Genomic DNA, 27,180 nt, shown 5'->3' on the forward strand with positions numbered 1-27,180 from the left:
ATTACTTTTGTTTTCTGTTTTGTTTGTTTGTTTCATACAGTCAATAGCTGCCGTGCGGATCTCAAATAAATGAATAGGCAGGATATGAACGTTAAAAATAAAGATATATTTTTTAAAAAAGAAAAGATAATAGATTAAAAAAATTGGACTACTTTGTTAAACTATAAGCAACTGATTTGTGCAGGATCAAATTATTTCTTATGAACAGGCAGCAATAATACTCAACCTCCATTTCTCCTGTTTTTTCAATGGAGACATATGGTAGAACAACTGAAAGCTAAATATGGGTCTTTGCATTAAAAAACACCTCATTTGAAGGCCTCAAGCATAATGATAAAACCAAAGTAATAACAAAGACCTATTTAATATTCTCAATATATGCAAAAGAATCTCTTTGTCCTTCCTACAATCTTAATAACATTATAAAGCACTCTAACCACTACACCATATTGGCAACTTGTAATTATAATTATATAGATAATTATTATCATTAAACAGAAAGAGTGAATACTTCATCAGATTAATGAATTGCGATATTGCGTATTATTGGCATGGGGGTGCCATACTTGGCATTATCTTGTGCCCAAATGAAGCATTTCTTTCTTTCTTTAAACTATTTCTATACCACTTCACATTTTAAAGTACCTTCTTTGCCAAGGCTGTATCAGTTTTGCTGAGCCATCCTTCCCACTTCCAAGAGAGCCAGCCAACTGTTTGCTTTTATCCTGGGTTCCAGAGGATGACAGTTGGAAGAGTTCAAGTTCCGTCACAGTGACTCCTAATAGCAGCAGGACTCATAAACTGATCCAGCTTCAGAAATGACCGCTCCCCACATCAAATGGGGGGCACCTTTTGCGTGGTCGCACGCAGCCCCCTGGATCCCAGTGTGGCTCCCAGTAGTACGGGCTGGTTTGCCCTCCCCAGGCTGGATACCTGGAGGTCTCTGCCTACCTCAGCCAGTTGCCCAATCCCGCCTGGGGAGGCGTTCCAAGGGATTGGCCAGGTAGGGGGAGGGACCACCCTGCCAACACGACAGAAGGTGAGTATTACCTGCAAAGTGTCAGTTGACTCCAGAGCTTTTCCCACCCTGCCCTCTCTCAGTTACCGTAATTCTTCTTTTGCAGGTTAACCTCTTCTCCACAGGTACGCTGGCGCAGCTACGTCATGGTTGCTGTTGAAGGGCCAGAAAGGAATTTTCCTGCTTTGGCAGGTTTTGCCTTCCCCGTAGCAAAACGTCACATCTTTGGTGGTTTCAGGCCTTGGGCGGAATCCTTTAGTCTATCTTCCTAAATTGGGGGGGGGGGGGAGAGATGAAGCGGTGAACCACCCTTGTGGCGGTGATCCCAGGGTTCCCCTTTAAAGGGGTATTGAGGGGAGGCATTGGCCATACGCCAAGAGGTTGTCATTGCTCTCTCCTCCAACGGCGGCGAAACGGAGGGCGGGCTCTCTGCTTGAAGATATGTTCTCCAGAGCCAGCCCAATCCCCACACATTCTGAATAACCCTGATGTCTCCCAGATCCCTGGCTGGGGACTGGGAAGGATAAACGCCCAATGCCTGAGCCAAGGTCTCCCTACATCTGAAACCTAATAAAGTTGTGGTCAATTTTAATCCCATAGCACGTTGTCTTGAGTCATTATTCCACTCGGGAATCACCTGGAGTTGGGGGGGACTCCGCCTGTCCACACAATGCTTGTGGGCTAGTACAGGGGATAGATTTTCAGAATTTAAAATTATGTGGCAGGAACAGGCTACGTGGAAATCTTCCCGTAGTCCTCACATAAAAATGAGGGTCAGTGGCTCTGATACAAAAACTACACAGGAGACCTGTCCTCCATGTTAATTTCCTCAGCTCATCTGTTGCTAGAACCTCATAGGATGCAACTATATGAAGTGGGAGTCTTTCAAATTAAAAACAAAAACAAAAAAACTCCACAGTTGCGAGACTAAAGTGAACGCCAGGAGGGTATCTTCAACCACCCACCCAGTGAGAGGTCCATCTAGGGCAGAAGGGAAGCTGATAAAAGTTTGGTAGGCAAATGGAAGAAAAAACTCAGGTCTCTGAATAACTTGTCTTAGCTGAACAGCTTCTTAGTCATAAAAATGAATCACTTCCATTAGCAATTCTCTTTTAAAAAATAAAAATTCTTTAATCCGTTTTGTGGGTGTTTCAGCTTGCAAACAACAACATAACAATGGTTGAATGTTACTTTATTCGATGTAGGTTGTTTATTTTAAAGCTATATTTTATTATCACATTTTTGTATGGCATTAGATTGTACATTGTACATTCTTTTTTTCTTCAGCTTGTAAACCACCTTGAGTATTGTAAGATAGAAAGACGGTATACAAATTAAAAGTGATTATGATGATGATAACAATAGTATAAAGCAGGTTCACCAAACATGATTCCACATTAACTATGACAACAGAGGTGTCTTCCGGTGAGAAAAGGCAGCAGGAGGAGGCACTTCTGTGTCATTTTTTTCTGGTGGGACAGGAGCAGCATGCAGCAACAGCAACAATGTCTGACTTTGTCTTACTTCTGCTCTCTCACGAGCCTCTACCTACCGCCCATTAACAGCAACAGCAACATCTGCAGTAGCAGGGAGCCTGGGAAATGTAGTTCCCTAGGGCTCCTTTCACTTAAAGAAATGGGAGTGCCTGATCACCTCATCTGTCTCCTGAGAAATCTCTATGTGGGACAAGAAGCTACAGTTAGAACTGGATATGGAACAACTGATTGGTTCAAAATTGGGAAAGGAGTACGACAAGGCTGTATATTGTCTCCCTTATTTAACTTATATGCAGAATTCATCATGCGAAAGGCTGGGTTGGATGAATCCCTAGCCGGAATTAAGATTGCCGGAAGAAATTTCAACAACCTCAGATATGCAGATGACACAACCTTGATGGGAGAAAGTGAGGAGGAATTAAAGAACTTTTTAATGAGGGTGAAAGAGGAGAGCGCAAAATATGGTCTGAAGCTCAACATCAAAAAAAGGAAGATCATGACCACTGGGCCCATCACCTCCTGGCAAATAGAAGGGGAAGAAATGGAGGCCGTGAGAGATTTTACTTTTTGGGGCTCCATGATCACTGCAGATGGTGACAGCAGTCACAAAATTAAAACACGCCTGCTTCTTGGGAGAAAAGCAATGACAAACCTAGACAGCATCTTAAAAAGCAGAGACATCACCTTGCCAACAAAGGTCTGTATAGTAAAAGCTATGGTTTTCCCAGTAGTGATGTATGGAAGTGAAAGCTGGATCATAAAGAAGGCTGATCGCTGAAGAATTGATGCTTTGGAATTATGGTGCTGGAGGAGACTCTTGAGAGTCCCATGGACTGCAAGAAGATCAAACCTCTCCATTCTTAAGGAAATCAGCCCTGAGTGCTCACTGGAAGGACAGATTGTGAAGCTGAGGCTCCAATACTTTGGCCACCTCATGAGAAGAGAACACTCCCTGGAAAAGACCCTGATGTTGGAAAAGATAGAGGGAACAAGGAGAAGGGGAGGACATGGGACAAGATGGTTGGATAGTGTTCGCGAAACTACCAGTATGAGTTTGACCAAACTGCGGGAGGCAGTGGAAGACAGAAGTGCCTGGTGTGCTCTGGTCCATGGGGTCACGAAGAGTCGGACACGACTAAACGACTAAACAACAACAACAGGGCTCCTTTCAGCTAGGACATGATGGTTGCAACACAGTGGTGACCGGCTACAGGCACCCCAACCTCAGCCTGCCAGTAGCCTATCCCCAACACCCTCTTAACGAAGGGAGACCCAGACGTCCCACTGTTTGCTTCAAAACTCAAATTTAAGTGACTAGGACAAAAAGAGTTGGCAGGGAGCACAGGTGATACAGAATTCAATGCATTCATAATCCTAGCTAGTTAAACAGGTGTGTGGATGTGTGCGTGTGCTCCTCAACAACATTGCTGTTCTCAACTACAGACACTTAGTGGCAGCAAAGCACAATATTTTGGGCAACTAAGGAGAAAAGAGTTCCGCTCCTGTCTGTTCCCAGCTGAGCAGGATAATAGAGACACGTGTTATATTCTGTCAGAGTCTGATAACTTTTTGTGGCAGTAAAGAACTTAGAATGGAATTAATACAAGCATCTTGCTCATCTTCCATATTTATGTTCCATATTTGTTTAGGAAAAGAAAGGTTCATGGTGACTAATAGAATTATTAATTGGGGATTGCAACAAGTCATGCAGGGACATAGAAAATCCCCCCTCCTACTGTACAACACCACTGGCTGTTGGACTCAAGAGTTCACCCCATCTTGAAACGCTGCAGCCTAGTGCCTGTGATTCATTTGCTCTATAATAGGGCCAAAACAAGGGTGGGGCAAGCAAGTTTTCCCCATGGTCCTGTGAGTGAAGGGGGCACCCAAATCATGATTAATGTTATTGTTGTTATTATTATTGACATTATACACACTATATACAAAATTAACATTTAGGTGAGATTATTATTTGGTGCTGGAGGAGACTCTTGAGAGTCCTATGGACTGCAAGAAGATTAAACCTATCCATTCTTAAGGAAATCAGCCCTGAGTATTCACTGGAAGGACAGATCGTGAAGCTGAGGCTCCAATACTTTGGCCACCTCATGAGAAGAGAAGACTCCCTGGAAAAGACCCTGATGTTGGGAAAGATTGAGGGCACAAGGAGAAGGTGACGACAGAGACCGAGATGGCTGGACAGTGTTCTCGAAACTACCAGCACGAGTTTGACCAAACTGCGGGAGGCAGTGGAAGATAGAAGTGCCTGGTGTGCTCTGGTCCATGGGGTCACGAAGAGTTGGACATGACTAAACGACTAAACAACAACAACAACAACAACAACAACAACATTATTTAGTGCTAAAATACAAGTGTGATTTATATCCTACAGAAATGTCCTCAGATATCCAAAGATTCAAGCACCCAAGTGTTATCAATTCTCTCTGAGTCAGCAAGAAGTTGAGACCTCCTGAAATCCACGGAGTCTTTGCCAAACTTGGAAACATACTTTTAATAAAACGATAAACAGCACTTGGAACAAGTGGAACAGTCTCCCTTGGAAGGTGGTGGGCTCTGCTTCCTTGGAGGTTTTTAAGCAGAGGTTGAATGGCCATCTGTCATGGATGAGTTGAGTTTCCTGCATTGCAGGAAGTTGGATTAAATGGCCCTCAGGATTCCTTCCAACTCCACAATTCTACGATTTTGTGAATTGTTGATATTTTATTTAATAAAATAAAATATGGGGTTTGCATGGGGCACTTTTCATGTTGTTTGCCCCAGGTGCCAAGACACCTCATTCTGGCTCCAGTATATAGCATTGACCTCTCACTCCCCATGGTGTATGGGAGAGTTGAGGAAAACTGGAGTTGGAGAGTATGTGTTGTAAGATATTATCCATTCTTTGAGGTTAGAAGCTGTGTCCCCTTCCTAGCTGAGAAGTGCCAGTTTGTCTGCCACTGCCTCCTATTAATTTTTTTATTTTTATTTTTTGGTTTAAAATAACTGAAAGATTATAAAAGCTGAGGTGCTTGGTTTGCGATTTGTGTGAACTCCCATTTACTGACTGCTCCTAACATTTCTGTCAAACTATTTGTGAAGGAAAAGGTTCAGAGGCAAAAGAAAAACAACAGACCATACAATATTTGAGCAGGGAGAGGTTTTGTTTTTTTTACATGGGGCTGTAATTTAGTCATGCAATCTTCCACCATTATGAAGTGGCAAATCCTTGCAGGGCTGTAGAACACAATTGTTCTGAATGACTTCAGAATAGTATCCAAATGCAACAGAGGTCCATGCTAGTTTGTTATAGATGGCTAAGTTTATAAAGAGGCTTTAGGTATGCAGTACATCTTTGTGTGGATCCGGGATTATTCATGAGGTGTGTACATGACGTCACTATTGGCATCACCAGCTCGTCAGTCAGCTCTTTTCACTCCCTTCTTAAACAAAGTACTGGCATCTGGCCCTGCCTGTTGCATAACTAGCTATGATTCCAGATCGCCTCAAACTGGCACCTGGTGGTAGCTTGGAGGAGGAAAAGGCTTTTCCTTGCCTCAGCTTAGTTTAGCTTCATTCAGTAAAAGGATAATCACAAGTGAGTCCAGCACACACATTTCCTGCAAATTGGGGAAGCAGGGTAAACAGCTGTGATATGGTGACATTTCTCTCTTACAATTTAAGGAATTTTACAAATCAGCCATCCAAAGAGCAGAGAGGAACCTCTTCATCTAGTCCAGTTGGCATCTAGTCCAGTTGGCAACCCACCCTACGCCAGTTGGCAACCCACCCTACGCCACTGGCAATCCATAAATAATATAGGGGGATGCCAACTTTACCACAATAGTTGTAGTTGCAAAATGTTTCAAGTGGCCCAAACTCTTAGGATTCCTGCATACATATGTGCTGTGTGTCCTAGTAGCTACCCAGAAGCAGAAATATAGCCAGGAAGCAACCAGCATGAGGATTCACACCAGGTCAAATAAATTTAGGGGCACATCAGCCTCCTGGGAAGTTTGTCCAGCACCCATACGAGGTAGGGCCGTTAAGAAACAAGAGGGCTATTGGCAATGCATGAGATCTGTCCTCCCCTCTTACCCTGAGGTGTGAACAGAGACTGGGGGTTTGGAAGCTTGCCAGGGTAACTGGGTGCGAGGCGACAGGAAAAGAGTTTTGAGCAAGGGTTGCTGGAACGAAGAAGAAAAGAAAGACTGGGATCCATCTTGGGCAGGCTGGCTGAAGTCTGGCTGCACTGCTGTGGGGGACAAACCCCTCTTGAAATGACCATGCTACAAGACCTGGACTCCCTTTATGTAGACTGGAGGTGTAAATAAGTGAATAGACCATATTTACTAAAGCTATGTCAGTCTCTGCCATGTCTCTATTCTCCCAAGGAACACAGACTCTGGTGAGTGCGTGGAACCCCATGGGTTCTTGCCACCACTCGGCAGAGAGAGGGGGAAGGCACCAACTTTTCTAACAATATAATCACCAAACCAAGTTCCCCTCCATTCTCTCAAACGGAATGTGCCCAGACCTTAATGTAGGAACAGCTTCCAGTTGAGCCACAGCTTTTCTTTACTAGTTCTGATGTGCCTTGGCAGTCTGTCACCTGGTTTATTTCTAGCTTAGAAGAAACATGTTTGTCAATGCAATTGTCTAATCACAGCTCATTTCCTTCCAGTACAGGCAATGCAACAGCTGTGTTAATTGTCTCTTGTAAAAATATCCCTCTGTTTTATCACTGTTCTGTTTGTTTAAACCCACAATAATCTACCATTTATGGTTCATTCACCATTGACCTTTCAGGTGTATCGTTCCAGACATAATTTTCAAACCAGACAAAGAATTGAGATTATCAGCTTTAATTACTTAAATACTTATAAAATTATAAACTGTTTAGCCATGATTGATATGAGCTAGATGGGAACCATCAACATAGGAACAAACTAGACATGCACTCTCAGCATCCTTTGTTCTCAGCAGTTCTGCAGTCTTTTACCATAGTGCTCTAAGAAGTTAGATGGTACAGGATTTACAACTGGAAACCTTAGCTACTGACCCAGTTAAGCATGTTCATACATCAGGGATGGCTGAGCTGTTACCTTCCAGATGTTGGTGAGCTACAGCTCCAGTATTAATTGGCCATGCCGGCTGGGACAACATCTAGAGACCTAAAGGTTCTCCATCCTAGCCATTGTGTCTTCATATTCAACTTATTGTATCCATATTACAATTAACTATTCACATCTGCCTGCTAAAATTACACTTTAAAGGGTTGAACATTTGACGAGCATTTTTGCCAGTAAACATTTCCCCATTTTACAATGCAGCGCCACAAGCCAGCATTTATTAAATAGGCAATCTTCCTCCTAGGTTAGAATACTTTCATTCTTCACAGGGGCAAAGGCTTTCATTTGCTGTTACTCCATCTCTTGGCTCACCACAGTGAGTTAAGTCTTAGGCCCCCAAATAGGAGCAAGTACTATGACCTGGCACTTTGAAGAAGCACTGAAAGGCTCTCTGCATGTAGCAAGAGTTGTCTTGAAATGCCCAGCCCTCCCTCACGTTAAAGCCCAATGCTCATGACAAGCAAGCATTCTTCAAAATTACTTTAAAAAGTTTATTCCAAGATTCTGAACAGTCAAATACTAATCTGCCCCCTGCTGCCTGTCTTAGATCGCTTGCTCAACACGAAGGGATGACTGCTGAGAGATGTCTGAAATAATTATTAAGCGGTGCCCTCATAACAGTTTTAGAAAGAAAACAGTAACTGAGGCAGGGGTTTCCATGGAGAAAAGGAAAATGTCTTCAAAGTAATTTTTAAGTTAGATCTTTAAGTTAGAAGAAAAGCTAACATAAATATACGAAAGTTCTTTTAATCCTTATCAAAAGGATCAGTAGTTGGGCCCTTAACTTCGCAAGATGACCTCTGTATTCCATGGATATTGTGAAGATTCTTCACTTTGTGTCCTTTTTTTCAGCACTACAGCTCCTTCTCTTGCTTTCCTCTCCAGAAGTGACCTTACACACCAGTCAATGCAGGTATTTATTTTCCTTCTGTCTTAGTGGATGATTGTTTATTTTAAGTAAGTGCAGAAGCCTCTTGGCTCAAGTCCCAATGAATTCCCAAAGTACTGCCCACACCAGCGTCATGCTGGATTGACGTTATGCCACTTAACGACAACCTTCTCTGGATTGGCAATCGTGTCTCTCCACTGAGCGGAAGCATCAGGACTGTTGCTGTCACTGCTCAGCCAGACCTGCAGAGGAAGAGAAATCACAGGGGTCATTACAAAGGTCACACCAAAAAGCCATCTTTGACATTTATCTTGTTGGTCACCATACCAACAAAAAACTTTACATAAATACAGAGTGTGAGAAAAGAAAAAGCTAAAACACGCGGGAAGCAGTCTATACATGTTTGTTTTTTAAAATCTGGATCATTGCTGTGGGTTGTAGTAAGTTGTCCATTTTATCTGATCGTTTAAAATACTTTCATGCAAATCCCCAAGGTGGTTTACAACAGCAGATACACAACATAAGAAAACAATACATTAAAACAAGGTAACTATAAACACATCACAATAAAGAAACAGACTGAAATGCAAACAACCATTGTAGCCAGATAACCTCTCAAGGCTTGGTATGTTTCCATGGATGTTATCTGATTTTATATTTCTATGGTATTTTGTGGGAGGGGGGTGTTCAAAGGATTACTATAATGGCCTGTTGCTGCTGCTGTTTTTAAATAATATTGCTCCATTGCAGAAGAAATTCACTGCTATCAATTATGGCTTCCCAACTTAAAATGACTTTAAAAGGAAGCCTAGACAAATTCATGGAATATAAAGCTACTAGTTGCATGCTTCTTCCAAGGTTTGAGGCAGCATGACCCAATAGCTGTGGAACAACAGTGGAAGAGTGCTATTGCCTTCGTGCTTATAGGGTTATCATCACAGGCACCTAGATGGCCACTATGGCAAATAGGATGGTGGACTAGATAGGCCTTTGATCCAGGAAGGCTCTTATGTTCTTAGGAGTATAGAACAAACAAAAAGCTAACCTCCAGCCTAGCTTTTATGGGCTTTAACCTTCGCTCTGCTTAGACACTCCCTCTGCGGAAGTTGAGGCTTTCAGCTTCCCTGCCGCTGCTTTCCCCCACATGCCCTCCAGCCTCTTTAATTCTATGTGTGGATATTTTTGGATACAGTAGCAGCAGAAGAGAGCGTTTAAAGGGTGCTCCCCACTTTACCCGATTTCACTTATGCACACGGGGGCCAAGAACATAACCCTTGTGTAAGTTGGGGGACGCCTGTGCTTTGGAAACATCCCTGAAGCACATGTCTGCAACAGAACATGTTATTAAAGCTGGCCAATTGTGCTTTCTGGGTTGTTGAAGGAGGCAAGAGGTAGGGGAGATTGCAAAATGAGATTTTACCGTACTTGGAAGTGTGCATGATTTATGCATCTCATGCAAGACTGTTAAGATTAAATGTCAGTTAGTTTCAATATTTCACATGAGAGAGTCGCAGTTCATGTTTTATTAGCCAGTTTGGTGAAGGACAATCCTATCTACTCACAGGGAGCAGCTTCCCTTACACTGGAAGGCTTACTCTATTATACAATCAGGAAGCAACAGTTTAAAAACACATTTTTGCCCTACTCAGCTGGTGGAGGAATTGTGAGCTGACATTTCCTCCTCAATAGGAGTAATGCAAACAGATAACCAGCTCCTTGTACATCAATGGCCCTCCACTAGTAAATGTGTGACTTGTTTCATTTCAGGAAGCCTATGTTAGGAGTCTGTTGGGCTCTTTGCTCCTGTTTACATCAATTGGGCACCTCTGCCAGGCCACTAGTATGAAATGTACGGTCCAGGGGCTTTATCAGGTCACGGGGTATGCCCCTTCCACATTCTACATATTCAGGGCTAGAATCTGCTGCCTTTGTAGGACAAAAGGGCTAAGTCACCAGTGTCTTCTACTACATGCCAAAGCAGGAGTCATCCTTGTCCCCTCCTGAGGAGCAGCACAAGAGTCAAGCGGTGCAAGTGAACGTAAGAGGGACAAGGGGAAGGGCACAGCAGTGGAATGTACAGAATCTGCAGCTTGCGTGGCCACGGCCCCCACTTCCCCGACTCAGGGGAGAAAAACACGTCAAGGCACATACTTTTGGATCAAATAAGGCCACAGCTTCATTGCCACTTTCCCATATTCCTCATGATAGCTAGAGGAAATCCATTACTTGTGAGGGACAATTAATGCAGAATTAGAGGTGTTACCTGCACTGGATATGGTAGAGGTTTCAGGGACGGATTAGGCTTTTGCTATAAAAGATCCGTACTGTGCTAATATAGTGAAAGGAAATTCCTCTCTCCATCAGCCATTCTGGGGAGGAACTTGGCAGGGGCAGCCTTTGGTAATCTTTTGTAATATGGCACCCTGTAATAGGGTATGTGCATAGGCATTGGGTATAACCTGCACAAACAGCTAGCTTGATTGTTTTTTTGTGGGGAAATGATGCATGTGGATTCTGGGAGCCACTGGTTGGGAAACCTATCATTATTATTATTATTATTATTATTTCATTTCTGTATCACTTTATATTTTTAAGGAAAAAAATCTCAGAATCATTTACAGTGGTACCTCAGGTTAAGTACTTAATTCGTTCCGGAGGTCCGTACTTAACCTGAAACTGTTCTTAACCTGAAGCACCACTTTAGCTAATGGGGCCTCCTGCTGCTGCCACGCTGCCGGAGCATGATTTCTGTTCTCATCCTGAAGTAAAGTTCTTAACCCGAGGTAATATTTCTGGGTTAGCAGAGACTGTAACCTGAAGCATATGTAACCCGAGGTACCACTGTACAGCACATTAAAACATCACATTACTGAAGAAAGCCAAATATAAAGTATACATTCAAGGCAACATTATTAACAGGAAACTAAAATATTATCTTAAAAGATTTCAAAATAAAATATTACAATGGAGGTCAACTGCAGAATGCACATTTAGCATAGCAAAGTTAACAAAAAAAAATATATTTTAAACGTTTCAAAATAAAACATTATTAAAGGAAGGCAGAGATAAAATGCATATTTAAAACAGCATAATTAACAAGAGAATAATTAATAAACAACAACAACAATTTGTTTGCATCCCACCCATCTGATTGGGTTGCCCAACATATAAAATCATTAAACTTTAAAAAGGCTTCCCTATACTGGACTGCCTTCAGATGTCTTCTATGTTTATAGAACATATCTGCAGCTGTTGCTGCCAATCCAGCCAATGGTGGTCCATGGCAGGCGGTGGCTGAGGGTCCATGACTTGGGTATGTACTAAGAGACAGACAATATAGTCTCTGGCCTCCTCAGCTTCTGTAGCTGGAGTCAGTCAGGGCCCTGCTCCCTCTGGCCAAGTGGGAAAAGGCCTGCAAGGCAAGGAGCAGGTCCCCCAGGACTCAAAGCCAAAGTCCATTCCATTTGGATTTTGAGTTTAGGATCCCAGATCTAGTCTCAAGTTGAGCTAACTAACTAGCACTTCACAGGAAGAAGCTTGAAGCTGAAATTCACAAGATTTGATAAGCAGAAGGCATTTTTTGGTCTTTAAAGAGCATAGCGCCAAAGCAGAGATATGACCTAACTGACTTCTAAAACGCCAGACTCACGTTAATTTCCAGCTTAATGTTGTGTGTGTGTGTGTGTGTGTGTGTGCGCGCGCACACACACACACAAATAAACCAACCTGTCCCAGAAGGTGTTTTCTTCTCACTGAGCTCCTGCTGTATAGTCTGATGAGGAAGTTTATCCCATGTTCATTGTTGCTCACTGGAAAAATCATAGTTTCTCCCCACTTCACTCGACCATTTGTGGATTTCAGTAGCCGGGTCTTTTTCTTATCAACCAGCCCTTCAGTGCTAAGCATGGCAGCCTTTACAAAATAATCTAGCAGGGAAGAAAATGGCAGTAAGAGATGGCAGGCAGGCAGGCAAAATAAATAATAATGATGATAACATCATCATCATCATCACCACCACTGGAATAGGGACTAAAATATTCTTCACAGTCACAGTTTTCTAAAGGAGGGACTTCCCCTTATCCTCAGCAGTCCTGCCTGCCTGTTTTCTCCCATAGAACTGAACTGGTGCAACTAAAATTTGGGACATCTTTAAACCTTTAGCATTTGATCAGACTTGCACCAGAGAGTGTAGCAGAACCTATGAATTAGATTATTTATAATAAAAGAGCAAGAGAGGGGTTGCAAGAATAGTATAGTTGCTTCCCTTATTACTCATATTTTCATACACAGGGCAGAGCACCTCTCCATACATATCAGAGTACTGTATAAATACTACTCTTATATTACAGAATTAACAAAACAAACATGTTGCTTGCTTTGCATACCAAACACAGACAGTAGAATATCTACTGGAACAGATATATATATAACGGAAGTAAAATTTAGCTAGCACTCCACCGGTGACTTTATGTCAAATACTGACAATGGCTGATCTATATACTATTGGCAATCAAACTGCTTGTCTGCCACAAAGTATTCTAGAAAAGGACATATAAAATCATTGCAATACTTACTTGAAGACAGTGGTGTGCTGGAGCTTGGGAGGTTCTGGGCTTCAAAAATTTGCAACTGGATCCTACTGTTTACTGCTTGAAAACAGGTGCCTATTTTCATTTCTGCAGGGGACACCTGGACGGAAAATAAGAATGCAAAGTCATATTCCATTTAACTCTGAGCCAAGTTGTACAGCTCTGAAACAGAAGGTCTATATTATAAGTGAAGAGATCAGATGTTATGAATTACTTTCTGTTATGACGCATACGAGGAATGCCAGCTTACTTGGGAGTGTTGGACCGGTGGGCTCGTGCACATTCTGGGTTGAAATGTCGCAACCCTGCCCAAATGTGTTAGAATTTCTAAGCCAGAATCCAAATAGCCACATAAGCTCATGGAAAGAAGCTTGCACCAGCAATGTGGAATCTATTTTCTTTAGACAGCAGGATTCCCACCTCCACTCCCGCAGGCTGTTGTTAGAAGAAAAGCAATTCCACTGGACTCACAAAATTAATTTCATGGTTCTTTGGAACCTGTCCCGCCAAAGCTTAATACGTGAGGCCACAACATGACTCCTTTGTGTAAAACTCTATAGTAGCAAGGCTCCATAATTAAAATCCACCCACCACCTGGTAGGTTGAATACATCTGCCTATCTAATCCCTATTTTTCTGTGTCATAAGCATGCCCAAGTACAGTTAAAAAAAAAGTTTATTGCCTCTGTCCATCGCAGCTGTAACAGTTTCAGATTCAGCATACACCATAAATTAGCCAAAGATTCACAATGTTTTCCTCAGAACTCTTAGCAACCAGTTGTTGTTGGCTACAGATTATGGAGGTTTTCTCCCTAAGTCAAGTTTTGCTTCAGAGTACACAATCTCAGGGAGGAAAGGAAGAGCTGATTACCAGGACAGAGAACTACTAAGAACCAAAATCCATTTAAAAATCATTATTTCATGAAGAATTAAATGTTTTCAGAACACCTGATTGTTACCCATCAGCCAAAGAGCAGTTGTATTTCAAGGTTGTGATATTCTATGACGTTCATAGATTTTTCAGAATAGAATATAAATTAATTTTACTGAATTGTGCTTAGGTGTATTGCATGAGATGCAACAGCTGTATACTATAGGGAACCAATAATTTAGTGTTCATCCACGCTTCCCCAACTGCTTTCCCCTGGGGAAATCCCACTGTTTACTGCTGAATCAGAGAAAACATCAACTGTGTTTTCCCCAGATTTATGTTTGTTCTGAGTTAGTGCTAAAGAGTATTTTTTTCCTGCAGGAAAGCAGCAGGGCAAAGACAAAACTGCCCGGACTCATGGTTAGAAGTGAGGTTACAGGGAACCAGGCAGAGGGCCTTCTTGGTAGTGGCACCTGCTATGTGGAATGCCAAGGAAATAAACAACTACCTGACTTTTAGAAGACATCTGAAGGCAGTTTTATTGTGTTTTTAATATTCTGTTGGGAGCCACCCAGAGTGGCTGGGGAGGCCCGGCCAGATGGACAGGGTATAAGTAAATAATAATAATAATAATAATAATAATAATAAACACAGGACAAGCAGAAGTGTGGACAAGCCCTTAGTTTTCTTACATTCCAAGTTATCTAGGATTGCCCATCTTGCATCAAGGAAGGGCAGAGTCTTTTTCTGTGATCCAACCTCAGAATGCAGAACCTATTATTAAAGTGGAGTTAACATAGCTAGAGTGTTCTTCATTCAGGTTATCATGTTGATAGTTATCAAGGAATAACTTAGTAGAAGGCACAAGAAGTAAACAGCATTTTGTTTGTTGTATTTTCAGGATCAATGCAGTTGCTTTTAAAATGATGATAAAGGATCAGTTTCAGAATCCTAGTCAGTACTCAGATGTGCCCTAAGCAATGTTCATTCCAGATGACTTCCAATGCTCCTTAGAACACAGTAACTTACTGAAGCTTTGGAAGGAGGTGCTACTGCCAGCCAGTTGTCTGTTTCTTGTGAGCTGAGCTCTCGCAGCGGCAAAACACATTCCCCGATAGTTTTCTTCCTAGGAATCTGAGCTTGTACTTTGAAGACAAGCCTCGCAGTCTGCAGAAGTTGCAGTTTGATGGCAAATACAAATGTTTCCATGAATTCAATTTCCTACAAGGAAAGGATAATAATTACATAATGGAACAATCAAAACGGTGAACCTAATCCTAACAGCAAACACACCAGCAGCACTATAGCGCTTTATTAAAGCCGATGGCAGTTTAGAAATAAACAATAGGCGCTTTCCAGTTGATTGTAACACCTAGATTCTCATCTCTGGTGCTATCTGTACATTAGCAGTCATCCAAAAGCAGTGGGGAAGCACCCTTCTAAAAATAGCAGGATCAAAAAATTAAGGAGAAACGATCCATAAGCTTCCATAAAAGCAGCAGGCTGCAGAAATTAATAAAGATTCTTATGAACAGAACAAAAAAAAGAGGGAACCTGTCAGATCTCCACTGGTTGCATAATCTCATGTAGCAACATGATAGGAAGCAGGAGTTCAGATGTCAGTCTTAAAGCGTGGGCTGGTCCTATAGAACTGTCTGGATAATGGATAATGCTACATCTGCTGTGATGAACTCATGGGGTGGAAAGGTCCCCAGAGAACAAAGCCTGATGCTTTTTGGAATGCCATTGTTTACACGTGGAGAACTGAAGGGGAAAGAGTATGGACATAAGGCTCATGCCAGGACTGATCAAGCAGCTATTAACAGTTCTGAGAAGGTCTCAAGACTTCACAGGAAGCCTCTGAAAACGAAGCCCAAAACAAAAACCTAAATGCACACAACTGTGTAACTCCCCCCCAGATTCCGACTGTGACAGATAGATGTAATTGAAGTGACAGGTGTAGACACTTGTCCCTGGCTTAAGCTCAAGCAAAACAAGAAGATCACAGCAACATGCTGCATGGTATGCTTTAATGCAGAAGGGGAGGGACCCTAGAAAAACAGAACTCTGGAAAAACATAGGGTTGCCAATTTTTTTCCTGGCAGGGCTTCTGTGCCTTTAACAGCTACATAACAGGCAGAAATCAGTAGGCAAAACTTACTCTGCCATAGGGATTCAGAGATGGAAGGAGGTTTCAAAAAAAATTATGCAGCTGTTAGAGGTATAGAGACTCTACCAGTAAGAGTTTGTAATCCTCTCAAAATCACATTGCTGCCCAAGTGATCCATATGACAACAAATGCCATAAGCAATGAGGCACACACTACACTGAATGGACAGCAAAGTTGTTACATTGGTGGGAGGGTTCAACAATGGGCCGTTATTTTGCCTCTTAAGTTGTGCAATGTCTTTAGAGTCACCAGCACTCATATTTAAAAGTAGCCTCCTTTAAGGTAAGCTCAGCCCTATGCACCAGCAAACACTCATTTTCCTATGTTAAATTGAAGCACATGGATATCAAATCGGTGTAATTGACTTCTAGTCCTGCTACGCTCTTAAAAGATTCTAACTCCTGCTCCTGCAGACCTCTCTCCAGGTCAGATAACGTTATAAGATCAGTGAAAAGGCTATGTGTGCCTTTTAATGTCAGGCTTGGTCCGGACTCTATCTGCCACTGTGAACAAGGGAAGCAATAAGGGGCACCACCCATCCTATCCAGAACAACTGGTGAGTAATCAAAGGTATCAACTCTAATTACCGCTTTTGAATTAGAATAGAGCCATATTACCAGGTGCAAAATCCCTTCTCCAATTTGCAGCTTTTCTAACACAGCATGAAACTTAAAACTATCAAAAGCGCTGAGAGGACAACAGGGGTCCCCAAGTGCTTGCAAAAATTTACAAGGTTTAGTAGCCACTGAATAGTTCCTTACATGACACCCTGGCATAAAGCTGGCTTGGTCTCTATGGATATAATTAAGTGATAAAACAATTTAGCCTCTGCACAAGACCAGCAGACAGGATTCCTTCATCTTGATTGACTAGGGCTATTGGCCTGTAAGATTCAGTGGGGGGATCTCTAGCAGTTCTTGAAAACAGTGATTCACATACGGGGATTGGGGGGGGGGAATCAAGATTTTTTTAAAGTGTCACTTACACTGGAAGCTTCCTTTGGTGAGCATCTGAATTGCACTGGCTTGGGCAGTGTAATAGTTCCTTTGATGGAAATGTGGGGGTTTTCTCCAAGGCTAGATGACCAGCTCAGATCTTTGCACTGCAATTTTGGAAATAGAAAACGGCTTTTATCCTACCGGCAACCAAACTGCTTGTCTGGTTTATTTGCTTGCTTTAACGTTCCTGCCTTATTTGTAGGTACTGCTATTTTCAACCCTCTCCCTATAAGAATGTGGTTCTCCAACCTCATAGAATCTCAGGCAAACTTTTGCAGATTTAGAGAGCACTAGCTGGGGGGGGGGGGGCGGAGAAACCATTTTGCAATGGGTCTCCCTCCAAGATGCTTGTTAGCATGCAAGCCTCACCCCAACACCGAACTGGTCAACATTAGATTAACAGATTGACACAACAAAAAAATCACCACAGAATATTTGTTAGCTTAAGCCAGTAGGAACCCCCTCCCTCCAAACAACATTTCCTCTCCAAATAACACACATGGTGTTGTTGAGACGAAGCTTTGTATGCACACGCGCCCAGATTCAGACCCTCACATCTCCTGTTACAAGGATATCACAGAGCAGGTGCTAGTCATAGTAGAAATTTGTGAACTAGAAGGACCAATGATTGACTCAGTATAAGGTAATTCCATTTCTTATCATCTACAGTAATTATTAAGTTTGCAGATGATACTACCGTAATGGGCCTAATTGCAGGCGGAGATGAAACAGCGAACAGGGAGGAGGTTCAAAAAGTATCTACATGGTGCTTAGAGAATAACTTGCACCCAAATATTAGTAAGACAAAAGGAGATGGTGTTGGACTTCCGGAGGAAGAGAGGGGAACCTGCCCCGTTGTATATCGGGGGGGGGGGGCTGTGTGGAGAGACTCTCCTCCTTTAAATTCCTGGGAGTTTACCTTAGTGAGGACCTCACTTGGAAAATCAACATAACTCAGGTGGTCAGAAAGGCCCAACAGAGACTCCATTTCCTCAGGGTCTTGCGAAAGAATAATGTTAAACAACAACTGATGAACTCCTTTTACCGATCCACAATAGAAAGTGTCCTTTCATATTGCATCACAGTGTGGTATGCTGCCCTGACAGCCACGGACAGAAAGAAGAGAAGGGCCAACGGATCTGTTTGTGCTTTAGAGAAGTAGGATGGAGGTGCACAAGCTAAACTCCTGCCCAACATCACCAGTGTAAGACTAACTGTGAACTCAGTTCTCGAGGTCTTGCTAGGCTCACTTACTTTCAAGATTGTGATCCAGATCTGTTCAACGTGAGGAACGTAGCACACCTTCACATTAAGCCTGCCAAATTCTCGCTCATCACCTGATAACGTAATGGTATCTGTGGATAAAGCCAAGAACTCTTTTAGGACTTGTTCTCAAAGACTGCAAAGCACTGTTCAAATTGGTGAACCAGGATTATCAGCAATGTTATCGTTGTAAAACAGCAGCCTCACTATTTATTTCCATTTATAATTCATCACGCTCCTGTTATCGCCAGGATTCATGGATGGATGACCCACGGGGAAATATAGCAGTTGTGCATTGAAGTGCTGCAAGTGTTTCTAAAGCTGTTTCAACTATTTGTTAATCCCAAGTAAAAATCATTGTTGGAGGTTTCTTGAAATTGTATTAACAAATTATATAAGGTTGCAACTTTTTTCCCTTGGAGAGCTCTGTAGTGCTTAACATCTATACTAATAGGACAAAACAGGTGAACCTTTTCACTGTTGTATATCCACTCCCATAAAAGTTTTGCCAAAAGGCACAGAACCTTTGCCTGAAAATAGCAGCTGTAACTTGGTAATGTTGTACATTCTGACCCTGAAGGAGTTTTCATGTTTCTCCTTCATTTATGGGGTAGTTATCTTCCTGTCTGTCACATGCCACATACAACTAATTTCATTTAAGTGTGATTTAATTTCATTAAATTCTTCGCCCTAGTAAGGCACAAGTTGGAAGTCATGTTTTGATCACACAGCAAGGTCAGTTCTCTTAAAAGTGCCTTATAAAAAGGGCAATCTCAGGACAGATGTATTCCTGAGCTGGATACCTGAACCAGGTGGCTGTCCAAACATAATAACAAGGTGATAATAAAACAAAAGCCAAGGCAACTGCACTTATCCTTTTCTAATTAGATGGGATAGCACTTCAACTTGATTCCAAAATGACTGCTTGCCTGATTTATCATGTTGGCAACAATGACCTGACCTACTACATCCTGAAAATCTGATGTATTTTCTTAACCATGTTGTATTCCAATCAGTCATCTCATATTTCCCCAATACCCAGCTCCCTGCTTACAACAGAACCCGACTACTCAGCTTACAGCCATTGCCTTTACTGTGGGCTTCCAACTAAATGAACCTCTCTAGGAACAGACTCTCCATAGACCAGAATCAAACATTCAGAAAAAGCACATGGTACAGTCCATTCTGGTTTGTACCAATTCAGGCTGCATGTAGGGACCTCCATATTCGAGTGCTTCCATGAAAAGGCGCCATCTGTGTGCAGTGTCATGTCAAAACCCCTCCACTCGGACATGCTAGCTTTCCAATTACATGGAGAAGGATTCAAATATGTAAGCTTTCATCCTGTCCCACCCTCATGTATCAATTAAATAGAGCAAGTAGACATTCTACTTCTACATATTTGAACTGGAACTCATATTCATGGCGATAGAGCAACTCGGGCTTGAGCTCTGACTAAGCTGTGCCTGCAGTGTGGCTCAAGATACTGCCAGTCATTGCTTAATGGCTTACCATGAGCAAGCCATGAGCTCGCCGGCATTGCTTTTCTCCATTTGCTGGCTGGGCAATACTGACACAGGTGTTATTCCAATGAGACAATATCGTCCTTCAGAGCTTTGTTCTTAAACAGATTGCAAATGGCTTTCTGCAAAAGACTTTCCCACACACTGGCTGTGCTGTATCCTTCTTTGGAAGTGCAAATCCTTATGCTCTGGAGCACTGAAATCATTGTAGCTGTGCTACAGTACTAAAAACCGGTAGGAATAACAAGGCTGAAGCAGAACAAATCTGCAAGTTTCAGTCAGAGAGGCACAACCTTAGTCGTTCCTGAAAGATCTGTAAAAACGTAATATATAAACTATAATGGCTCGTGTCTTTTGACACACTTGCGCATGGAAAAGCTCCATATTCTGAAACTCACAAGCTTCTCCCCAGAAAGAACTGGATGATTAGCTCTTTCATTTTTACAGATCAGACACAGGTGTGTCTTCGGGAAATACTTCCGTAAGCAGCATGTGACTTGTATTTGCAGTAACAAAATGTCCATATTCTTGATGTCATGTCTAAGCCTCAGATTTACTTTCAGATTTGAAAGAGGATGAACAAACAGTGTTTATTACCTAGACTCCTGTTACTACCGTGCGAGTCCTTCCTGGATGAAGTGCTGCTTGGAACACTGGAGACTGAATCATATCTCTGTCAAAAAAACAAAAATGTACCTGATCAGTCAACGAGAAAACAACAACCAGGGATATAAGACCACCTATTCAAACTCACACAGCTTGTCAATAGCAAATGAAGAAAAGGAGCTACTATGGAAGACACTGGCTCGTCCCTTCAACCTGAAATGCTATTGCAAAGCAAGAAAAACTGGAATTTGGCCACAATCTAGCCCACACTGGTGCTTCTTAAATCCCATTGAAGTAAATGGGACTAAAGTAGCAAAACCCTACAACTGGACTGTAGCATACGACAGTATCGTGCATATTTATCCAATTTCATATCATGTTGCTGCCACAACTTGGAAGGTGTAACTTGGAAGCTGAGCCACACTGTAAATGCTGTTTAGTCTGAGTTTAAGCCAAAGTTGCTTTATCCCCATGCATTGCAGGGAGTTGGTCTGGATGACCCTTGGGGTTCCTTTTCAGTTTTACAATTCTATGATTCTCCAAATGCATTGACAACAGTTTGTGAGCACCTCTTGAAAGGGCATGTGAAACCCATTGAAGTTTGAGGAGAACATCTCTAGCGCCTTCACCAATTTCATGCATCACGAAAATAGTTACAGATTGGCCTAACAAGAAAAATTCCAGAGGGACTTGCAAATGCATATAAGACAGGGAACACTGGACAGTCCTAAACCCACTCCTGATTTTCCCCTCAATCATATTTTAACTACTACCTGCCGCCCAGCAAGTGTTGTGGCCTATATATACTCCATTTAGGCATTCTGGAATTGTTCCTGGTGTACACTACTGTGGGTATTATGACTATAAATGTGTCCTTTTTTCAATGCACATTACAATGACTTCTAAGGGCAATAACGTCCAGTTATGCACTGAAATTAGATGCAAAGTGCTTTGCCAATCACTTTCCATACTTTTGCTAACACAGCCACAAATTTTCACAAAGAAAATGCATTTGAATCCAGCGAAGCAGGACTCTGAAAAAGGATGAGATAATTTCTAACATAACTGAGTCAGCCATTGGAAGCACCCAAAGAATAAGGTTAACAATGTAGGAGAAGAAAGCTTGCTTCTTGGTGGGTGCAGCCTTTAAGTTATGAAAAGAATTTATTACCTGCATAAATCGGTGGGGTGGACTTGTAAGGTCAAACATAGAGTGACTTAGAGAAGACGAGGCTGGCAATGTGGAGCTCCTTAAGTCACAAACTGAAAAGAAACGAAGAGAGACCCTTTGTTTAAATCATAGAATCATAGAATCATAGAGTTGGAAGAGACCACAAGGGTCATCGAGTCCAACCCCCTGCCAAGCAGGAAACACCATCAGAGCACTCCTGACATATGGTTGTCAAGCCTCTGCTTAAAGACCTCCAAAGAAGGAGACTCCACCACACTCCTTGGCAGCAAATTCCACTGTCGAACAGCTCTTACTGTCAGGAAGTTCTTCCTAATGTTTAGGTGGAATCTTCTTTCTTGTAGTTTGTATCCATTGCTCCGTGTCCGCTTCTCTGGAGCAGCAGAAAACAACCTTTCTCCCTCCTCTATGTGACATCCTTTTATATATTTGAACATGGCTATCATATCACCCCTTAACCTCCTCTTCTCCAGGCTAAACATGCCCAGCTCCCTTAGCTGATCCTCATAAGGCATTGTTTCCAGGCCTTTGACCATTTTGGTTGCCCTCCTCTGTACACGTTCTAGTTTGTCAGTGTCCTTCTTGAACTGTGGTGCCCAGAACTGGACACAGTACTCCAGGTGAGGTCTGACCAGAGCAGAATACAGTGGCACTATAACTTCCCTTGATCTAGATGCTATACTCCTATTGATGCAGCCCAGAATTGCATTGGCTTTTTTAGCTGCCGCGTCACACTGTTGGCTCATGTTAAGTTTGTGGTCAACCAAGACTCCTAGATCCTCTCAAGCCAGGTGTCACCCATCTTGTATTTGTGCCTCTCATTTTTTTTTTGCCCAAGTGCAATACTTTACATTTCTCCCTGTTAAAATTCATCTTGTTTGTTTTGGCCCAGTTCTCTAATCTGTCAAGGTCGTTTTGAAGTGTGATCCTGTCTTCTGGGGTGTTAGCCACCCCTCCCAGTTTGGTGTCATCTGCAAATTTGATCAGGATGCCCTTGAGTCCATCATCCAAGTCGTTGATAAAGATGTTGAATAAGACCGGGCCCAAGACAGAACCCTGTGGCACCCCACTAGTCACTCTTCTCCAGGATGAAGAGGAACCATTGATGAGCACCCTTTGGGTCCGGTCAGTCAGCCAGTTACAAATCCACTGAGTGGTAGCATAGTCAAGACCGCATTTTACCAGCTTCTTTACAAGAATATCATGGGGCACCTTGTCAAATGCCTTGCTGAAATCAAGGTAGACTACATCCACTGCGTTCCCTTCATCTACCAGGCTTGTAATTCTGTCAAAAAATGAGATCAGGTTAGTCTGACATGACTTATTTTTCAGAAATCCATGCTGACTATTGGTGATCACAGCATTCCTTTCTAGGTGCTCACAGATTGTTTGCTTAATGATCTGCTCCAGAATCTTCCCTGGTATTGATGTTAGACTGACTGGGCGGTAATTATTTGGGTCCTCTCTTTTCCCCTTTTTGAAAATAGGGACAACATTTGCCCTCCTCCAGTCTGCCGGGACTTCGCCTGTTCTCCAGGAATTCTCAAAGATGACTGCCAGTGGTTCTGAGATCACATCTGCCAGTTCTTTTAATACTCTTGGATGCAGTTCATCTGGCCCTGGAGACTTGAATACATCTAAACTAGCCAAGTATTCTTGTACTATCTCCTTAGTTATTCTGGGCTGTGTTTCCTCTGCTGAATCATTTCCTCCAAATTCTTCAGGTCGGGCATTGTTTTCTTTATCGGAGAAGACTGAGGCAAAGAAGGCATTGAGGAGTTCAGCCCTTTCTGTGTCCCCTGTTTGCATTTCACCATCTTCTCCTCTGAGTGACCCCACTGTTTCTTTGTTCTTCCTTTTGCTACGAACATACCCATAAAAGCCTTTTTTGTTGCTTTTAACCTCTCTAGCAAGCCTGAGTTCATTCTGTGCTTTAGCTTTTCTGACTTTGTGTCTACACGTGCTGGCTATTTGTTTGAATTCCTCTTTGGTGGTTTCCCCCCTTTTCCATTTTTTGTACACATCCTTTTTTAATCTTAACTCAGTTAAAAGTTCTTTAGATAGCCACCCTGGCTTCTTTAGGCACCTTCCATGTTTCCGTCTCATTGGTATTGCCTGAAGTTGTGCTTTTACTATCTCCCTCTTAACAAACTCCCAGCCATCATGAACTCCCTTTCCTTTTAGTATTACTGTCCATGGGATCTCACCCAGCACTTCCCTAAGTTTTATGAAGTCGGCTTTCTTAAAGTCAAGAAATTGAGTCCTAGTATGCTTGGCTGCTCCTTTCCGTTGTATAGTAAACTTCAGAAGAGCATGATCACTTGCGCCTAATGATCCTTCCACTTCTACCCCATTAACCAGGTCATCGACATTGGTTAGGACCAGATCTAAAATGGCTGTTCCTCTTGTTGCTTCTCCCACTTTCTGGACAATGAAGTTGTCTGCAAGGCCAGTGAGGAATCTGTTTGACCTTATGCTCTTGGCTGAGTTTGACATCCAACAAATATCTGGGTAATTGAAGTCCCCCATTACTACTATCTCCCTTCCTTTTGCATGCTTGGCCATCTGTTCCAGGAAGGCATCATCTATGTCCTCCGTTTGGCTTGGGGATCTATAGTAAACTCCCACAATGAGGTCACTGTTATTCTTCTCTCCCTTAATTTTGACCCAAATGCTCTCACTTTGGCTTTGAGGTTCTAAATCTTGGATCTCTTCACAGGTATACACATCCCTGACATATAACGCCACTCCTCCTCCTTTCTTGTCTGGTCTGTTTCTCTGAAATAGATTGTATCCCTCCATTTTTACATTCCAATCGTGGGACTTATCCCACCATGTTTCAGTGATGCCTATTATGTCATATTTAGTTTGCTGTACCAAGAGCTCAAGCTCATCTTGTTTATTTCCCATGCTTTGTGCATTAGTGTACAGACATTGAAGTCCATTAGTCATTCCCCCGTGTCTCTTATTTAAGGATTTTTTCCTCCCACCACTAGGTCTGCTTGCTGTTTGCTCCATTTGGTCTATGACATTTGGATGATCATCTTCATCAATTAATAGACTCCTACCTTCAGGAGCACTGTCTCCCTCCCCCACATTAGTCAGTTTAAATCCCTCCTGATGAGGTTTCTTAGTTTTTTGGCAAAAACATTCCTCCCAACCGTTGTGAGGTGCAGCCCATCGCTTGCCAGAAGTCCATCCTCAAGAAACTGCAGTCCGTGATCTAAGAATCCAAACCGTTCCTGTTTACACCATTTGCGAAGCCAGCTGTTTACTTCCACTATTTTCCTCTCTCTCCCTGGGCCACGTCGTTCAACTGGGAGGACAGATGAGATGACGATTTGTGCATTTAATTGCTTCAATTTCCTGCCCAGAGCCTCGTAGTCTCTTTTGATCTTCTGGAGGCTATTGCTTGCAGTGTCATTGGTTCCCACATGAACCAAGAGGAAGGGGTATTTGTCAGTGGGTTTTATGATTCCTTGCAGTCGTTCAGTTACATCTTGGATCTTAGCCCCGGGGAGACAGCACACTTCCCGAGACATCTTGTCAGGCCCACAGATCACTGCTTCTGTTCCCCTCAGTAGGGAATCCCCTATCACCACTACAATATAGGAACAATATAGGAGCCTGTACAAGCTGCACACAACTGGGGCAGAGATTGTATTGTTCAAAACAATTAAATACATAGATAGTAGATTCAAAAGTAAGATCCTAGTATCTCACCCTAAGCATCTGTAGGTAAAAAAACTAGTCTCATTCAGACAGTTCTGCGTTAGTGACAACTCAGAATAACTTGTGATTTTTTATAAGGTAGGTATTTTACTGTGCCAGCCCCATTAAAAAGAAGGGAAGCTGCACAACCTTCCTGCAGTTTTCTTGCCAGCTCCCAACAGTTCTCCACTAACTTGTGTCCACACAAAGAATAACTGTGTTGTATACACTGTCTGATTGCTGCCTGGTGACAAGGTACAGGGGACCAGGGCGACTAAACCATTTGATGTTTGCTAGCAGCTGTGCTGACCTGGGCATTTTTGGGTGGGGAATTCAAAGCAGCTGTGACCAGTTTCAAACACCTGGCCCATGAACGAGTGCTGCTCAACACTGGAGATTTTTTCTCTGTCTCTCATTGTCTCCCTTTGTTTGTTTCTGAATGTGCAGAGGGTGCAGTACTTGGGCCTGATGGGTGGTAGGGCACTTGGTGTTTATAGCTCAGGGTGAGAACCTGGGCATTTGGAATACTGACAGGTCCATGCAAGGTGAGGGGCAGCTAGGTAGACTTGCCCTAGGCCTCAGAGGAGCTGGCTGCAAGTCCTCAAACACATGAAACAGTGGTGTGCTCCCAAAAACCACTGAATTCATGGCTGTAAAGGGTCTTTACAATGCTACTGTCCAGGTCACTTATTTATTTCAGTTGCAGATAATGAAGAGGCAGTGGTGGGATGAATAGTATTGCCACTAGTTTATTATTTACCTGACCCGTATAGTTTTCTTTTGTTAGATTTTTCTGGGCAGTACTGAGTCGAATCTGGAGAGAGAGAAGGCTGCTGGTACATGTAGAATGGATTATACACCACATCAACAAGAGGTCTTTGCTGGTATGTGTTGGAAACATCTGCTTTCCGGTCACCAAAATGTGCTATAGCAGAACCTGCAAGGCATGAGTTACATTATTAGGCAAGTCAGCATTTCACCTAAGTATTGCGTAACGTATCAGCGGGTCAGTCTACAGAGTCAAAAAACAGATGTTTCCTCTTCCTAGGTTGCATGCCTGTGCAAAGGTCAGTAGCTGAGTTGGGAAATCTTGTAAAGTTATAAAAGGTTTTCCAGGACCCAAATACTTTTAATTGAGTATTGATACCAAGGGATATTACATTCATAAAAAGCTGAAAACAAATATAGAGAAGGGAGGTGCATTACTTTGCACGGTTATTGACATTGGCAAAGCATTAAAAATTACCTTGCGTATCCTAGTGCTTTACTTGGAGCTGCTACTAGACACTTAATTTGTGCCAAGAGTATGGTATGCTCAGTGTCATGCAGAACACAGAGAAGAGCTGGTTTGTGTCCAAGAAAAGTGTGCAGTCAAAGGGGTGTTCTAGATACACTGCTGTGACATGAAAAGCACGTAACCATGTAGGTATATCCAACATCACATCAAAGAGTGCACATCAGAAGTGCTTCCGCCAAGGCCAAGGCTGACAATGCTGCCTGCGCATTGCAAATACACATATGCATCAAGTGCCCTTTAAATGTGATGCTAATCACACCAAATATGGGACGCGGGTGGCGCTGTGGGTTAAAGCCTCGGTGCCTAGGGCTTGCCGATCGAAAGGTCGGCGGTTCGAATCCCCGCGGCGGGGTGCGCTCCCGCTGTTTGGTCCCAGGCCTGCCAACCTAGCAGTTCGAAAGCACTCTCGGGTGCAAGTAGATAAATAGGGAC

At 42.7% G+C, this 27,180-nt stretch overlaps 2 protein-coding genes and 1 long non-coding RNA gene across 6 annotated transcripts in view; 1 reads left to right on the forward strand and 2 right to left on the reverse strand.

Annotated features, from left to right (window-relative positions):
• Positions 1–1,052, reverse strand: part of LOC310674776 (cation channel sperm-associated auxiliary subunit beta-like) — a 45,134-nt gene extending 44,082 nt beyond the window's left edge. Inside the window, exon 1 of the mRNA XM_083434466.1 lies at positions 646–1,052. The gene's annotated coding sequence lies outside the window, so the exon portion shown is untranslated. The remainder of the gene's footprint in view (positions 1–645) is intronic.
• LOC310677917 lies at positions 905–2,157 on the forward strand. Its single transcript, XR_014511515.1, has 2 exons — positions 905–1,039; positions 1,125–2,157. It is a non-coding gene; the product is annotated as an uncharacterized lncRNA (long non-coding RNA).
• A 5,203-nt stretch (positions 2,158–7,360) lies between these two features.
• TC2N (tandem C2 domains, nuclear) overlaps positions 7,361–27,180 on the reverse strand; it is a 35,881-nt gene continuing 16,061 nt past the window's right edge. For all 4 annotated transcript variants that reach the window (XM_083437499.1, XM_083437498.1, XM_083437496.1 and 1 more), the window contains exons 4-12: positions 26,212–26,388; positions 21,723–21,814; positions 20,543–20,618; positions 18,414–18,514; positions 17,147–17,263; positions 15,021–15,212; positions 13,107–13,221; positions 12,259–12,458; positions 7,361–8,774 (exon numbers count right to left, since the gene is read on the reverse strand). In XM_083437499.1, the coding sequence (XP_083293625.1) occupies positions 8,664–8,774; positions 12,259–12,458; positions 13,107–13,221; positions 15,021–15,212; positions 17,147–17,263; positions 18,414–18,514; positions 20,543–20,618; positions 21,723–21,814; positions 26,212–26,388 (1,181 nt within the window). In that variant the 3' untranslated portion in view covers positions 7,361–8,663. The remainder of the gene's footprint in view (positions 8,775–12,258; positions 12,459–13,106; positions 13,222–15,020; positions 15,213–17,146; positions 17,264–18,413; positions 18,515–20,542; positions 20,619–21,722; positions 21,815–26,211; positions 26,389–27,180) is intronic.

Source organism: Podarcis tiliguerta (genome assembly GCF_965153285.1).
Source record: "Podarcis tiliguerta genome assembly, chromosome: 1".
Lineage (NCBI taxonomy): Eukaryota > Metazoa > Chordata > Lepidosauria > Squamata > Lacertidae > Podarcis > Podarcis tiliguerta.